This window comes from Agelaius tricolor, unplaced genomic scaffold, assembly GCF_023055355.1.
Source record: "Agelaius tricolor isolate 1412-34295 unplaced genomic scaffold, bAgeTri1.0.p SCAF_1, whole genome shotgun sequence".
In the NCBI taxonomy this organism is placed as follows: domain Eukaryota; kingdom Metazoa; phylum Chordata; class Aves; order Passeriformes; family Icteridae; genus Agelaius; species Agelaius tricolor.
Genome location: NW_027269261.1, coordinates 100,931,198 through 100,948,725, shown reverse-complemented (window position 1 = coordinate 100,948,725; position 17,528 = coordinate 100,931,198). Strand labels below are relative to the sequence as shown.

Here is a 17,528-nt window from a genome sequence, read left to right as displayed (position 1 = left end):
GACTATGGGGTCACACATGCTGCTGATGAAATAAAGGATCCTCTGACAGACTTTCTGAATACCTACCTGCCAGTAAAGCCCTCTATTTTCTGACTATACAGTTGGAGTTGTCTTCCCAAATGCTGCTCTAACCAGGTAATTGTGAGACTGCAGTTCAGGTGGGAGACTCAATAAGGTGAATAGCTTCTGAGAATAATATTCACCTTTAGCAAAAACCTAAACAACTGCAATACTTAATAGAATCAGTAAAAGTTTATAGAATAAAAGCTATTCTAAGAAATATTGACTGTGATCTGTATCTACCATACACTGCCTCCCCTGTCAGGGGAAAGAATGATTTTACAACTCACGAGGGGTGTTACACAGAGGTATTTTCCAAGAAACTGGGATGGTTGAGCTGCTGGAAGTTGTAGAATACAAGTAACACTGGAAGAAACAGTGATAAAGATCATCTCTTCTTTTAATCTCTGCCTGCCAACATATTTATGTTTTCTCTGTATAAGGAGAAAGTATTTTATTTAGAATGTTTTTTTTCAAGAAAAAACCTAGCTTTAGATTGTGAAAGCCTCTGGCACCTTTTGACATGCTCACTTAAAGGAAACACTGAGAGAATGAAGATTACAGTAGGATTTAGAGTTAACATCCTGTTGACACTTTGGTCCTTGAAGATTTCAGTTTCAAAAGATGGGGTGGTCTGCTGTTTGTTTGTTTCCTCTCCCTTGCATTTTTCTTTGTTGCTGGTTGTTTGTTATGGTCCTTATAGCCCCACAACAGCTCATAGCAGGAAGCTGAAGGTTTTAATGAAGACAAAAAAACTGTACTGCAGCAGAAGCAGTGTGCTCTTGTAACTTTGGCTCACATCTTGAAGGCAAGCTGAGGGCCCAGTCCTGCTCTTGGTCATAAACCTGTTTGTGGGGTGAAATGTCTGTAAACTGCAAGGTGCTGTGTTTGTAGACATAAAAATACAAAGTCTTTACAACTTTTAAACACAAAAAAGGAAAACCTAACAGAAAAATACAAAATGGGTGAGCAGCAATTAATGACTTAAAACTGCTATTGATGCTTCTAGCTGTGAGCTAGTATTCTAAATTAAATGCCACTCATTGCTCTCTGTTTCCCCTAGAGATTTTCCAGCTGAATATGATAAAAGAAGTACTTCAAGGGAACAGAAACACTTGCCTAAGAAATTAACATTTCAGAGATTTTGCATAAAGTCCAAATCAAAATTCCCAGCAGGCTGGAAGTAAATCTAAAGGTTATATTTTAAAAAGCTAAATTGAGTTTTTACAGGAGTTCCCAAATTTCTACCTCCAACTCTAAGAGCTGAAACTGCTGGAAACTGGAAACACACTGAGCTAAACTACCATTGCCATAAGCCAGAGCAAAAACCTCACAGGCACAGGTGGAGTGGCACCAGTATAAAATGTGGTGCAACCGACCACTAGGTGATTTTTGGTTGATTTTTTTTTTGTTTGGTTGGTTTTTTTTAACTTTCTAAAGTCTTTTGTAACCTCCTATTCTTGTTGAGAATGCTGACATTCTTACTTGGAAAAAATACTGCATATGTACCTTTACTGCATGATCTTAAACATTTTGACAGGCAGTGACACTCAAAAGCTTTTAAAACTCTGACACTAAAGACAACACCTTTGATCTCACATTTCAGTGAAGCAATAGCATTGGGGAAGAATATAATGCAATTCTTGGACCACAACATCCTACAGACAAAACCTGCTACATTTTTCTTCCCTTTTGGGCTATCTGAGCATTAATTTACAACTTTTTTGAAAAAACAATGAAATCAAGAGAATCCTATTAAAGAACTAACTTTTCTCTATTAGAACACTATGCCCATGGTAGTCATGACCTAATGAAAAAACACATTGTGTTTCAAACCAAAAACCTATTGGGCATTACTCACATAACATATGGACTTAATCCTGTAAGATATTGAAACAGTTATTTAAAGGTTGCAGGACTTACCTCACAGGACTTAGAATTTGCAGGGAAGAGACCAGTGCACACTGCAACTACGGCATATTTTCAAAATCTTTTTTAAGGCCATCACATAACACAACTGTTAAAAGCCACTCTAAAGCAAACATGCTAATAATTGCATCTCAGTAGTTTCCCTGTGTGCTCATTTCAGATCTTTTTAGTTGCAAACAAACTCTTAATGCTAGGGTTTTTTTATAAAGAAAAGGTAATGAAACAAATTCTGTTTAACAGGGAAATCTGTTGTCCAGTGACAGTGGACCTTATTTGGAAAGCACTTAACCCACAGATTAAAGAAAGGCACACAGTTCGACTGCAATTTTCTCTTCTTTCCTTAAGAGCTAGTTTTAACAAAAACCACAACTTGAAGAAGGCAGCAGTTAAAAGTGCTCAGTAGCTGATAAAACACTGAATCACAGAAAAGTAGTTTATGAGGTTTTTCAAAGCTGCAGTGCAACTTTGTTCTTAAGTTTTCATGTTTTATAGGAAGACAACATGAATCTTGAAAAGCAGAATCCTTTTAATAGCCAGGACAAATGACATAACTAAGTGCAAGTTTAAGGTATGAGACAAATGGGTAATAAACAGATAGTCTGAAGAATAGGAAATGGTGTTGACAGGATTTCTCTGGGTAAAAAAGTTTTAAATTGGAATGGCAATTACATCTGTTGCCATTGAGTTATGAATGGCTAAAGGAAGGCAGCACTGACTCCATGCTCAGAAGGCATAAAGCGAGCTTTATTAGAAACTACACATATTTTATAGACAGGATCTTTTACCCAGAAGCTGATTGGTTCTTAAACAACACCCCTCACACCACTGGTTAATTTGGAATTACACCTTTTTAAAATATCTTTCCATACACATCATGTACAAACATTCCACATGTTCACAAACACCAGAGATTAGAATTTGAATTGTTTTAATTCTTTCTCTAAGCATTCTCCCAACTTTCCCCAGGATGATGCCAGGGACAGTTACCTGTTTCTCTCTCTGGCAGCATCCACATACATTAGTCTGCAGAAGATTTCATGCAAACACTGTGACTTACATTTTCCTTCATGTGTGTCTGACAGCTCATGTGCTATAGTAAAAGCCAAAGTTTTAGCTTTTTTAAATCTAATAAATAACCTTGTTATGAGGACACAAATTTCCAAATTCTACTCTACGTAAGTAAAATGTGGTTCAAAAATGTGTTTGGAGCAAAGACAATGTGACCCCCTTTAGTTTAAATAACTGATCAGTCTTCCAACTGTCTTGCAGGTGATGAACAATGAGTTTTTAGGAAAAGATATGCAGGCTAAAAAACTATTTTTCATTTTTTTCAACAAAATGAAAAGTAACCAAAAATCTTTCTTTGTCTAACACTTAATATATTACTAAATCAAAATTCAAACATTCTATTGTTCTTAGGTTATTCTGCTCTTCCAAACAGATTCCTTTAGGTCACTTTTAAAATAAAAATGTTTTTAAAAATAGAAACAAACTACTGATGCAGTTATATTTGGGCATCTCTTCAGTAACATCTAACAAAACGTTAAGTGATATACATTAGCTCTGTGGTGCTTTGTGCACAATTGGAGCTGTTCATAATAGACATTTTAGGTAAGCTGCATCACCTGTTCAACTTAATCTATCCTGTTCCCACACTGTAGGCACAGCAGACACTCAGAAATCTCAAGTCACTCTTAACAAATGTTCCCTGTTGCTCTGAAAGAAAACAGCCTAAAATCTTTAGCCTCTAAAATTTACCCACAAGTTTCTTTAAAGAAGATAAGGAAATTCTGAGGAACAGACATACCTCTGTTGATATAATCCGCTTCTCAGACACAGAAACTCCCCCTCTGTAGGACCAAAATTACTGACTATAGCCAGAGCAGCTCATTGTTGAGCCAAAAACTTCCCTGTTGTCATTTTGGCACTAAAAAAACCTCAAATCAGCAGATCAGTTCTTTTTGAAGATTTAAGTATCTAGGTATCTAGGGCATAAATGTACTCAGCACTTTTCAGCAGAAATTCTGTTTCTGCTTCTCTGATGCAACTCAGCATGCAGCTGCAGCAGACTGGAGTGGAAAAGCACCCATGCCTGCAGTCTGTCTACAAACTGCTATGGCTCATGGCATAATATAGACAGCTTTAAGGAAATTCTAGCTTCTAGAGAGAAATTACATCGATTTTTCTTGAATACTCCTGCAAAACAAAGATCTATCAGCCAATATACATAAACTGATTTCTTTTATGGTTCAAAAAACCCATAAAAAGCCTCCAGACTTTGGTAATTTGTATTTAAATCAGTAAAAAAGTACTGCATAAATGATACTAGTGCACTTGTTTTTTGACAAGAAAACTGTTTTAACCAGAGCAAGTTGTATTTTCCTTAGCAATGTAGCAATTCACACCATTATTTATGCTCACAGTCAAACATATTTTCTTTACATTTTATCAGTATCTCAAACTAGAATAGCCTCTCTGAAATGCTAATTGTAACTATTACCCATCTCATGATTATTCTCACACTCTTTTGCCAGGAACTGGTAACACTGATGTACATGGATGAGAAAATTCCTACCTCTCACTGTAATTGCACAGGGATTTTGTTTTCTTTTGAGTCAGTAATGTCTAAATTGGTTTAAGATAAATTGCTCATGAGCCTTTCTCTACAGAAATTACTTTCATGACTGCTATATTTAATGCCAGTTTACCCTAGAACTTCATTTTTTTACACCAGTCTCATATGAATGAGCCTCCATGAAACTCATACTCAATTTCAGATTATTCTTAAGGACTAAAAACTTCTCAAATTCTGCTGACTTATTCATGAGTCAATGTAGTACCTGCCATGCTGGCTCTGTTTACTATGATCAGCTGAAAATGAAATTATATGATCAGAAGAGTGACCAAACTCAAAATCAGAAGTCTTAATCTGTCTATTATGTGTTTAAACTTGTTTACACTCCCCTGTCTGGGCAATTGATGCTCTCAGCAATAATAATCTGAGGGGGTGGCTGAGAGTGGAGCAACTGGGCATCAGATGTAGTACTGATGCAAATGACTGCTGTTTAGCAGGACATACATTCTTTCATCCAAGGAAATATTTATGATTCCAGAAGTTAGACATGAGTAATTAAAATATTTTATCTGTCAATACTTGGAAATAAAATCAGTAGTGTATTCAACATGTATTACCTTATAATCACCACTGAAGTGTCACTAAATGTCTGACTAAAATGTCATAAAGAAAACTCTGAAAAATTAAATATAATCTGTGTGCCTAATTTGTCTAGTTTGCAGGTTTATTTTTTTTTAATATTGCAATTGCAGACCTCATAATGTCTATGGGATTGCTGATACACATTACCAAGACCAAATAATGCCAACCAAAAAATCCTGATTGGTCTTTCCTTTCAGCATATTATTACTTTCATAATTTTAGCTACTGAGATTAATGACAAAGGTGACAGAAAGGAAAGAAGAATAATGCACAACATTGCTAGAGGCTATATACAGTTAAAATACAGTGACATTAGGAGTCATTATTTCTGTGTTGACCATAATACTGCTGTTCCATAGATTCTAAAAGACATCACAATTCAATCAGTACTTGTTCTTTGGGTCAAATATACATGAAAGCTTCCCTTATGTCCTGGTTTTAGCTGGGATAGGATTCATTTTCTTCCTAGTAAATGGTACCCTGCTGTGTTTGGGATTTAGTATGACAATAATATTGATAACACACTAATGTTTGGGTTGTTGTTATGCAGTGCTTACCCCAATCCAAGGACTTTCGAGTGTCTCATGCTGTGCCAGTGAGGAGCTGCACAGGAAGCCAGGAGGGAGCAAAGCCAGGACAGCTGACCCAAACTGGCCAAAGGGATATTCCATACCACAGAGCATCATGTTCAGTTTATAAACTGGGTGGGGAACTGGTTGAGGAGGAGTAAGACTTACCTGCAAGTAATTACTTAGGGGCATTGACCAGGCTGTAATTCCAAACTTTTTTTCTCTTTATCTATAGTCCATTTTTAGACACACTTAAACAAAATGTCCACTTTGTTATCTTCTCCTAGAACTACGCCCTGAATAAATATTCAACATTTAAAAAAAACCCCACCTCTAAAGAAACAGAAAACAAAAGAGAAAACTCATTTATGTACACCAATATTAAAGCAGTAATAAATACAAGCTGCACTTTCACAGGAGAAACTCAGAACAAATGAACTTTAAACTGGTTTCTCTTTTAGGTGAATTACTTAAATAATAGTGATACTATAGCAACTGTGAAGGTCTAAGCAAGGTTGGCATAGCAAGAAAAAAATTATATTTAAGCAAATTATGTAACTTGAAAAAAAACAAACTAGCCTTGGAGTCAAGAGTCTATTATAGGCCTTTTAATTGAGTCATTAATAAACAGACAGGCAATCTAAGTGTAACACCTAAAACAACATATGTTTCAACTAATTGCAACCAGAATACAGACACAGTACCTTAGCTTTATCCCTCATGGATCCTTTTCCCAGGATGGACATTTTTGCACCTGTTTCTTCTTGTAACCTCTTTAAAGAGTTTCCTCTTGGTCCAAGCAATTTCCCAACAAAATTGAACTAGAATGAAAGTAAGAGAACTCTTTTAGACCCACGGGTACTTTTCCAAAAGCTTAATAAACATGATGACTAAACAAGAAAATTTTACTTTCCTTTAAAAGAAATACTCCTACCTAGCTTTGAGCCTAATTGACAGAGATACAAGACTGGAGCAACAAGATATTAATTCATCTAGTGTCAAAGACTGTAAAAGCATTCATGGTTTATTTGAACCCTGGGGGGCTCCCCTCTAGGACTGACAGGCCAGTGGCTGCTGGGTTTAGTGAATTGCTAAACAAGGTATTTGCTCATGAGATGGTACTGGAGAAACTCAGACAATGCCTAGGTTCTTTCCCAAGTTATCCAGCTTTACTTGCCAGTAATATATCCTGCAAAGTCAGAGCTTTAGATAGATTTTTAGGACTTGATGCTTCACACATCGACTTGAAAGTAAATGCTGTTTTGTGTACTTCAAACCCCTGTTTTGCCAGCACCAGAACAAATGACAATCAACAGATGGTGGTAGATATTCAAGGGCATTTTCTAAAATGAACACAGCTTTGTTTGCCACACTGCTAATATTCCTAAACACTGCACACTTCACATACAGCAGTTTTTTCTGAAGAGGAGAGATGTCTACAGGAAAATCAGAAGACAGAACAATAAATAAATGAGGTGTTAATATCATGTCCACACAAAGAAGCAAAAAGGGAGGAGTCTATTAAGTAATATGTTTATTCTGTAATCAATAGTCTCTTCATTTTTTTTTTTTTATTATTTCCAACATCTTTTAAAAATGCTATGATATGTGGTATTCAGAAGCTGACTGGACATCATCAGCGCTTGCTTAAGATGTTTTGGAATTATGTTCAAGTCTGAACATACAGTATTCTGGTCTGGCTGTCAACAAAGAATAAGCTCCACCAAAACAAGAGGGATGTCATTGTATCAGCACTTCCTTGGTTTTGTTTCAGAGAAAAAGAACATGACATTAAGAAATATCAATCACAAAAATGTCGCTGTCAAAAATACACACAAAAGTCTATAAGGATGTTATAATATACGTTGTTTTGCACTACCTTCTATTTTAAAAATGAAAAAATGTGGAAATATTCTTGTTTTCACTTTAACCAGCAAGAATGTAACAACACAAATGCATCAGCTATGTTAGAAGCACCCAAATGCTGAATCACGCCAGATGCTCCAAATCCCAAGCTCGCTATTAGCCCAGTGTCTTAATTAAAAATAATTTTTAACTTCTTTCAAATACTGGTTAAGCTATCTAAGAAAACAGTATGTAATCACAGGGAAAATAAGTATGTACAGTAAAATCTACTGCCACCTAAACCAAAAGATAATGTGCCCATGGGGGAAGTAGTAAGTGGTAAGATTTTCAGGAAAATTTAGCATGATTTGAAGCTCCAAAACCAGATTTTTCAAGCTGGTGTATTTTTACTTTTTTCCAAGTCTACCTGTTGATTTAATAAAAGGTATCAGCTCTTCAAAATAGGGCTTGATTTCCAGTCAATGTCCCAGTCAATGTATCAACAATCCTATGTCTTCCAACTGTTGCTCAGCCTCTTCCAGGGAAAACCTAGCTTGGAAGAAGTTGTTGGCTTCCAATCCATTATTCAATTTTGTATGAAAATAAACCAAACAATGAGGAAGAAATGGCAAGAACTGAACTTTAATACTAGATAGTAAGACACAATCTATTGATAGAAATAAGATTTGAAAAATCACCCATTTATATACCCATGTGTAAGGTTTATTAGGGATGGCTGAGCAAACAGCAGAGCTTTTGCTTCTCTCCAGGGACCCTCTTACCTGCAGAAGGGAGGGTGCCACAAGTTACACCACCAAATCTTTTGTGACACTTACAGATCATCAATCAGACAAGAACCATGTCCTGCTGCATCCTTTCAGTGTTTCTTAGTATTAAGAAAAGTTACCCCTTCAAAGGTTAAAGAACTGTAACATTATGTAACTTTGGAGGAAACTATGAGAAGACCAACCAAAGCTTGACTACATTTGTTCTCTGAATGGAATGAAACTATTAAATTACACTCTGTGAAGATTTATGTTGACCATTTATATTTAACCACTTCATAAACTGTATAATCATTACCTTGACATATTGCTGCAAAGGAGCAGTATGGCCAGCATAGACCATGTTATGTGCTAAGTGGATTTTAATCACTTCACAGGAAATAAGTGGCTGGGGATTTTAACTCTATTGATTATGAAGCAGACAGACACATTTCATCCACTATCTACAAAACATGTATGAGGAAGGAAGCAGTTATTTACAACTAAAAAACTGATTTGCTTTAAGTTTGGTTTTGTCTAAAATTGCAGAAAAGCCTTGGCACTGTATCTGGCATCCTACTGTTATACTCAGTCTTCCAAGCATGTCTGAAGCCACTGGATATCCTCAGCACAATCTATAATCCCAAAACTGCCCAAGGTCTGAAAATACTGGTAGAGTAACTTTGACCCAGTAACTTGTGAAAAATTATATACTTCATGTTCACATATAGGTAAAAGAAGCACATAGGAAAGAGGATGTTTCAGTGAACAGCCCAAAATGTAGGAAATCTGAAACACAACTTAATTTCTCTTTTTTTTTTTTTAATGAAGATATGCTGGGCAGAACCAATTTTAATACTGGAAATTTTAGGTTCCAGTTACAGCCACATGCACACACACACAACCTGAGCACAGAGACAGTGAAGGAAAATATGGAAACTCAGGCAGTTGGACTGTATATAATGGTGAGCCTTGCCCACAAACACACATTCGTGGTACAGCAGCTGTAACTGCAAATCTTATTCTGCAATCTCAGATCCAATCCAATTCTGCCATGCGTAAAATTTTCTCCAAATAATAGCAGCTCTAAGTCTCTGGGATAATATCTGATCATATTAGGAGAGGATAGCTAAGAAATGCTGACATACAGAAGAGAGAGTATTAAAAAAAAGCTTTCACTGCTGGGGAGCAAACAAACTTCCATTTCAAAAATTTTGTTGTGTTTCTAGATGTTCCTATAGGTGGCTGAACTTTTCAATCATGTTTATGAACATGATGAACAAGCTAGGCTTTCTAGCTTGCAGAAACCCTTCCTGGTTTATGGCAGAGATATTTTATATTATTTTCTTAGATTTTTTTATCATTTGTCTGGGGGAGATGATGCATGTCTTCAGGGGAAAATGATCAGGTGAAAGCAGGGGATGCTTTACTTATAATCAAATGTATGATGTTTTGTGTATCAACAACTGTGGAATAAACCTTCTCCTCTGCAAAATAAAACCTGACAGAGAATACAGCTCAATAGATCTTTCCTTTATCTACAGCCAGTATCTCCAAAATCTTCCCCAACTAATATATACACGCAGTTTCAGAAGATTTATCTGCATCCTGATTACTTTCACACTTCACACAAGCAATCAGACAGTAAAGTGCCCAAACCAAAGCTCTGGCTCCCCAGTTTTCATCAAAAGTTTTTGTTCCAGCTACCACAGGATAACATACCACAGGTATAACAAATCTAAGGGATAGTTTATAGCATCAGCATTCAAGCCTCAAGCTAAGTACAATGACTGGTAGAAAATGCATGTTTACATTTAGAAGAAAATTTGTTTCCCTAATTGATGCAGCCTGAATACATTTCTACTAGAACTATAACACTTCTTGCTTTGTAAAATCTAATTTAATAGGGTTTTACAACCAGAATCAAGGAATATGCTTACCATTCAAAAAACAAGTTTGTGTCAGTGAGTGTCTCTATTTTATACACAGATCAGTGTTCAGAGCAGTAACAAAAGCTAGATAAATAACGAATGGGATAAGACAAATGTTTCCAGCTGTAAGATAATGCAGAACAAAGCCCTGAACTGGGAGAAGAAATTAATTTCTTCTAGAAGCAGCAAACCAAAAATAGCCCTGGCTTGACAACATGAAACAGGTTTATTATTTCTCAGTTCTTTGTTCACCATTGCTATCAGTTCCTTTGTGGAGAGACAAAGTGTATTCCATTTTCAGAGCTATTTATCCTCATGAAATCCTGTCCTTATTCATGGAGAGCAGGATGGGGGTAAGGGTGGGGAAGAATCCTTCTAAATTCCATCCTGTTCTCAGGAAAAGTGGAGAAGACCAAGACAGCCACATCTGAATGAAACCTTACTGTTTGAGACCTGCCTATAATTAAGGTCCTTTTCTAGGACTTCTGACAGCTCATTAAATTTAGAACAGCATTAATTTTAAAAGTATCTCATGTTTTGTTATGCACAAGGGACTTCATGTTAAGGAAGTACTGGACTACTATGAACGCAAATTTTATTTTTCTCAACATTTTGTAAGCATTGCATTGCAATGCCTGTAATAATGCTTTAACTTTTGGTCAGCCCTGAATTGGTCAGGCATTTGGACTGAGCATTGTAGGTCTTATCCTACTGGAACTATTCTACTGTGGCAAATGGAGAGATAGAAACTTCCGCAGACACAGAAGGGTTTGATTTGCAGCCTTGGAAGAAGCTTGGATTGATGCAAAATTAAAGTACACAGACATTAGGGAGAAAAATTATAAAATTACATTTCTATAGTTGTAAGTAAGAATATGCCTTAAGTAAGTGAGAAACTGTATTGATAAGATGGTGAAGGGTTTATAATGTAGGTGTGTAATTGTATAGAGAAGCTAAGAGTTCAGATGTTCTAACAGAAGCATATGTGTGTATGTGTGAGAGTAGCCCAGTGGATAAAAGTGTCCACACAGTGCAGTAGAAGTAAGTAAAGGTGATAGGTTAGAACAGCAAAATAAACTTTGTAGCAAGTGTCCATTGGAAACTATATATTGTCTTGTCATGAAGAACTTGTTACCATTTCGAGCTATGGCCAAATGCTTGCTCTCTTAAACCTCATGGCCTCTGAGACTGATGTTTATCTGAGGAGCAATAAATCAGTTTTAGCCTGACTGTGGTCCCAACCCTTCATTAAAAGTGGTGATAATAATATTCTATTCTATTCTATTCTATTCTATTCTATTCTATTCCATTCCATTCCATTCCTCAGCAGATTCTGCAGAGTCCAGTTTGTCTCCCTCTATATGTAGCTGCTTACCCTGTTCAATACCTAGTACTTCTTGGCTTTAACAAAATGAATTTAGTGCTCCAGATAAGCATGCAACATTATTTTTTTACTACAGCTATGTCATGTGATGCTTGCTGTCTCTTGTAGAAGAGCTTCCGAGACACCTGTTTGGTAGGACTGAGCCTTGCAGGGCTCTACCTTAGTAGGACATGTCAGGAGACAGCAAACACCAGAAGCAGAAAATGAATGTACCCTGGAGATATACTCCAAAGAAAATGTGCTACTGCTTTCTTATAGCCTTGTACCAGAGAAATGTTTTTGCAGCAGTCCCAAAACCAAAGGAGAAATGGAGAAACTGCCCTTTCCTACAGAGCTCACTGGGTCTCATCCCTCTGTTATGCTTTGAACAATAACCCAGTGCTGGGCCCATGCACAGAAAAACTAAATGTTCAAAGGCAAAATACAGCTTCTTGAAAACTCCAGGCCAAATTAATTTCAGGTTTAAATCAGTGGAATTGCTTCAAGAATAAATTAAATCTGATTAACAAAGTTAGAATTATTAAAGTTACTGTGACTAGATTTACCTAAGAAATAAATGGGGTTTTATTACACCTTTTTTTATCTTGAGAAGTGCTGGGAACTCATATTTATGGTGTGCTAGAAGAAGATGCTGCAATACTTGTCTGGCTATTTACTAGCTCATTGCAAGCATCTAAATCTACAGTGAAAATAGATTTTTGGCATAACTCCATGAAACAGATGGTCAGCAACTCCAGACAAAAATCTTCTACATAGAAGTCTACACTGACATAGGAAAAATATCTCCTCACTTTTCACTTTTAGCAATCTTCTCTCAGAATTCTGGTAACAAGTTGTGGCATTCATATAAAGCAATTTAAATAAGCCTTAAAATGAAAATAAATTTTGTGATAAAAAGAAAAAAATTGGCGTCTGATATACCCTTATTCAGTTAAACTTTCTTAAGTCAGAAAAATTTGAATGGCTCTTTCTCTAATACATGCATTAGTGGTGTCATTTATTAAAATCTGCTAATCTGTAAAATACCCAAGCATTTTATTTTATGTGGTTCTGCTTTTAAACCTAAGGTGAGGTAATTGAGGAAAAGCCAAGGAACAAATTAAAGTTGTGCATCTATATTAAATCCTTAATTAACAAATTGTTAATTGCAAAGGTTTTATTATTTAGTTGCAGAAGTATCCAGAGGGACTCATTGTACCAGACAGTGCACAGCCATGCAGGAAGACATGATCTTGACCCTACAGAGCTGTCAAGTATGTCTGAAAAACCCAAACCAGACCTTACTGAATGTATGTAGCAACTATTGCTTGTTTGGATTGTGAGGAAGTGACTGCTGAAACCACTGCTATTAAAATCATCAGGCTCAGATATCAGAGAGTATTCATACTCAAAGTGCAGCAGCACCAGCTTCTGCTGGCAGAAAGACAACACCAGAGTCTGCTTTTTGCAACTCAGACATGAGAAAGAGGATCCTAATGTTCAAGGCAAGGCTGGATGGGGTTCTCAGCAACCTGGTCTAGTGGAAGATGGCCCTGCCCCACAGCCAGGGTGACTGGAACCAGGTGATCTTTAAGGTCCCCTCCAACTCAAAAACAATTCTACAACTCTATATCACACTTTGGCTTTGTCTTTCTCCTGCAACCTGGATTATTACACTGCTCTTCCTAAGGGTGTCCCTGTTTGTCCAGCCCAGCTGGGGCAGTGGTGAAGGCTGAGGGCCAACAGGAATGGTTCTCAGGCTTCTTGAGCCTGTGCTGGGGAGAGGTGAAAGATTTCAGCAAACTGGCCACCAGCCAGAGGTCCTGACTGATCCCAACCCACACCTCTAAAAGTAAGGAAATTCTTTGATGGCTCACTGCTCCCTGCTGGGAAACTATGCAAGCAGAGCAGTGTTTTTAAAAACTGCAAAGTATGCTGAGCTAAACATGTCTTTCCCTTGTACTGGATTTGTATTTTATTGAATGAAGGGCAAGAGGATTCTTTAGGACACAAAGTCACCTGGCTTTTAACATTCATTCTAGCCAAGCTTGAAGTAGTCAAATTTTACCACTTAGGGGAAAATCAAATACAAAGTAAGTAATAAGGAATTCCTGGAACTATGTGTCTAAGACTGGCTCATTTGGAAGACATTACCTAAAATGGTATTTATACAAATGCCAACAATTTAGGCTGCAGAAGTGCACCACTGAGCTTTTTCCAAAGTGCACAAAGAAGTTGATAATGAACATACTCACAGGTATAGAAATAGGTACCAAGACTACAACACTTAAAAGCACAATCAACATTTGGCTAATTGGGCTTATTACTCCCACAGATACACAATTTACCAGTAATAAACACCATCTGCTCTTTGCTAACTGGCAGCAACCTAACAACTTTTTTCTAACTTGAAGAGTTTGTAATGTTAAAGAATATCTAAAGAAGTAGTAGTACAGTGGGACTTTCATGCACATCATCTTACTCTTACTGAACTGAATATGATTTCCTATTATGTGAAAGATTTCTCTTTGCCAGATGATATGTTTCCCAAGATAAGCTCTGAGTCAACAAGAAACAGGGTAAGTTAGGGTTGAATACTCAACCATAAAAATAATGTATCTTTCCCATGTGTGTTAGTGGACTACTCAAATGTAGTATAAAACACAAATTTCTGATCAGTCAAGGAAATATAACAACAGTTAATTTGGACCCACTGTGTTAATGGACTGATTTAACATACATGCATATAGTATCTAATTTTGTAGACACCATTGTATTAAATCACAAATGGTTTATGTTAATATAATTAAAAACTCTGTTAGTCAACTTGATTTTGCCTTTTGCTATTAAAGTAATTATACTTACAACAGCATTTAAGTATCAATTTACATATACTGAGCACTATGCAAACAATTTTATTGTCAAGTCACATCCATAATCAAAGCAAAGCATTACTTTAAAGCAACTGACATATGCAAACCACATAGTTCTGTGAAAATTAAACAAGCCTGTGAAATCACTCCAAAATATTTTAGGAAACTCTGGTTCCTTCACCTTCCCCTGCTGCATTTTCTACACTGGTTTTTTGTTTTGGTTTTTTTTTTTTTTTTCTTTGTTACTAAGGGCAAATTCAAGAAGATTTTTTTTTTTCTTCCTTCCATCTCATTATCTTCTACTATCATTAGAGAAGAAAACCAAGTATCCTTCAAGATTTTTTAATGAGGTCTTGGCTGATCTGAGATGGTAATGCAAAGAAATATCTGAAGAGGAGCAAAGCATTCCAAAATAACATTGACAGGAGGAAACAGTTAATACACTTAATTCAAGGACTCAAACTGCTGTTGAATTCTGTTCCCAAAGAGTTCAGGTAAGACATCTGTCTGATCTCAACTATAAATTCAGGTGAAAATTATAGAAATTTAAGAGAACAGACATTGTGCTCGATTTGTCCATTCAGTCAGATGTGACAGGACAGAATACAAACTGGGACAAGGCAGGATAAATACCATTAAATAAATCGCCATTGTTCATGAGCTGATTCTCAAAAGACACCTCCTGTACCAATCTGTCCAAAGAGCACATTGCACACTAAACTGAATAAACTCTTTCCTAATTTTTTTTTTTTCTCACAGTGATGAGCTTATGGAAAGAAAACAGCCAGCATTACCTCCATTATTGGGCAGAGAGCTTTCCATTGGTTTATATAGGTAATATACTGGGCCCACAAAGAGCATGTCCATTCTCCAAACTGGAACTGCCCCAGCTTGCATTTTAACATGCAGACCAGGGGACCTGCAGAGCCTCCTCCTCCACAGCACACAGGGCTAATTGCAGTAGTAGAAATCAAATGGAGCTGATACCTGATTTTACATTTCATTTAACTCTGCTGATTGCACCCCCAAATTTAAAATATATAGAGAGTAATTCCTCTGTAGTTTGATAGCAATGCAACAGATTTGCTAACTGTAAAGAATCAATCGCTGTGCTAAATGAGGATACAACAAGACTTCTTCCCCCCATTATTTTTGGTTGTTGGAGAGGGTCCAGAGAAGGCCATGAAGAAGATCAGGGAACTGGAGCACCTCTCCTGTGAAGAGAGGATGAGAGAGCTGGGGTTGCTCAGACTAGAGAAGAGAGGGCCCTGGGGAGACCTCAGAGCAGCATTCAAGCTCCTGAAGGGACCCTACAAGAGAGATGGAGAGGGACTGTTTACACAGGCACAGAGTGACAGGACAAGGTGGAATGGCTTCAAACTGAAAGAGGGTAGATTAAGATCAGATATAAGGAAGAATTCTTCACTGTGAGGGTGGTGAGGCAATGGAACAGGTTGCCCAGAGAAGCTGTGGATGCATCATCCCCGGCTGTGTTTGAGGCCAGGCTGGATGAGGCCCTGAGCAATCTGATCAAGTGAAATGTGTCCCTGCCCAGCAGGCGGGTTGGAACTTTAAGGTCTCTTCCAACCTAAACCATTCTCTGATCCCATGATTCTATGATTTGTAAATGTTCATAATTTGCCAAGTTGAAAGCTGATAGCACTCTCTATTTGCAATTCAGAATATCTATTCATTCTCTTTAAAAGAAATAGAAATCACAGAGTTTTAGAGTATTTGAGCATCAAAAGAATCCAAAAACCTGAGACTCATTTGTAATACTCTGCTGATGGTATTCCTTTGCAAGCAACATAACCGTGCTTCAAACTTCATTAATGTAGCAGAGAAAAAAGAACTTGCAGGACAACATCTTGAAAGACCAAGACATACAGTACGTGACAAATGAGATGGCAAGCATGAGCTGGAAGGCCTGAGTGCCTTTGAGTAATGCAGGCTATAATACCCAACAGTCTTGCCATTGCCACACAAAAACTCCTGGGTGAACAAAACTGTGGTTTGGATGCCCCTGCCTGATAATATATTAAATGATCTGCTGGTTTTTTCACTTACACATTTTTTTTTTTTAATTCTTGCACCCCAGGCTCAGATCTGATTCACACTTAAAAGAATATTATAGAAGTAATATTGAATTCTCTAACACAAGATTTAGAAATGCCTCAGGTGTATTTCATAACCATCTGAGTTTAACTTAATATTTATTCCATCATAATTAACTTGCTTTAGCACATCTACAACCTTCAAGAAGGATGAACATGTTTGTAAAATACATATTAAAGAGAGCCACCAATATGAAGGCAGTGAGTATTTTCAATTCACCTTGTCAAGACATTATGTCCCAAGCTCCAGTTGTCAAGGGAGCTGGGAGTGCTCTGCTGGAAGGGTTAAAGTGACACAGCCATACCTAAATAACAGATTTGGTATCTAGGAAGATGGTTCAGGATTTGAAACTCACTTTCACAGTGGCACCTGACCAAGTTGTGAGACTTGTGTCTATGGACTGAATTTCAAGCACATCAGTCCCATTTCCACACCCTTCTCTGCCTGGAGCTGCCATTCACCTCCAGTTCAACTGCCTCATTCATTCATTCATTCAGTAACTGTGTGAACTTTGGGATCTCATACACATTTACATTTACAAAAAGTCACAAATTCCAGGTCTGGAGCTCAATGTCTAGGTCTTGCAATGAACAAAAGAACAAATTCTAGTCCTCTTGGGAACCTTCATCTTCCAGTACTTTTTCATATTTCTCCAGGAAATCACTGCATTCAAATGTTACAAATGAGGAAATGTTTTGATTTGCAACCCCCAACATTTACACTCCCTTTGTGTCTGCAAATGCAATAGCTACTGAAATGAACTAAAACAATGACAGCAAATATGTGACAAAACCATGTGAAACAATAAGGAAAATTAACTTCCAACAGACACTGAGGGGAAATGTAATTGCAAGTTTACGTG

General features: G+C 37.0%; 1 protein-coding gene across 8 annotated transcripts in view; it reads right to left on the bottom strand.

Moving 5' to 3' along the window:
• Positions 1 to 17,528, bottom strand: part of KHDRBS2 (KH RNA binding domain containing, signal transduction associated 2) — a 338,979-nt gene that overhangs the window by 227,488 nt on the left and 93,963 nt on the right. For all 8 annotated transcript variants that reach the window (XR_011682012.1, XR_011682011.1, XR_011682015.1 and 5 more), the window contains exon 3: positions 6,480 to 6,596. Coding sequence is in view for 1 of the 8 variants with exons in the window: in XM_071445617.1 (XP_071301718.1) it covers positions 6,480 to 6,596 (117 nt within the window). In the remaining 7 variants the exon portion in view is untranslated. The remainder of the gene's footprint in view (positions 1 to 6,479; positions 6,597 to 17,528) is intronic.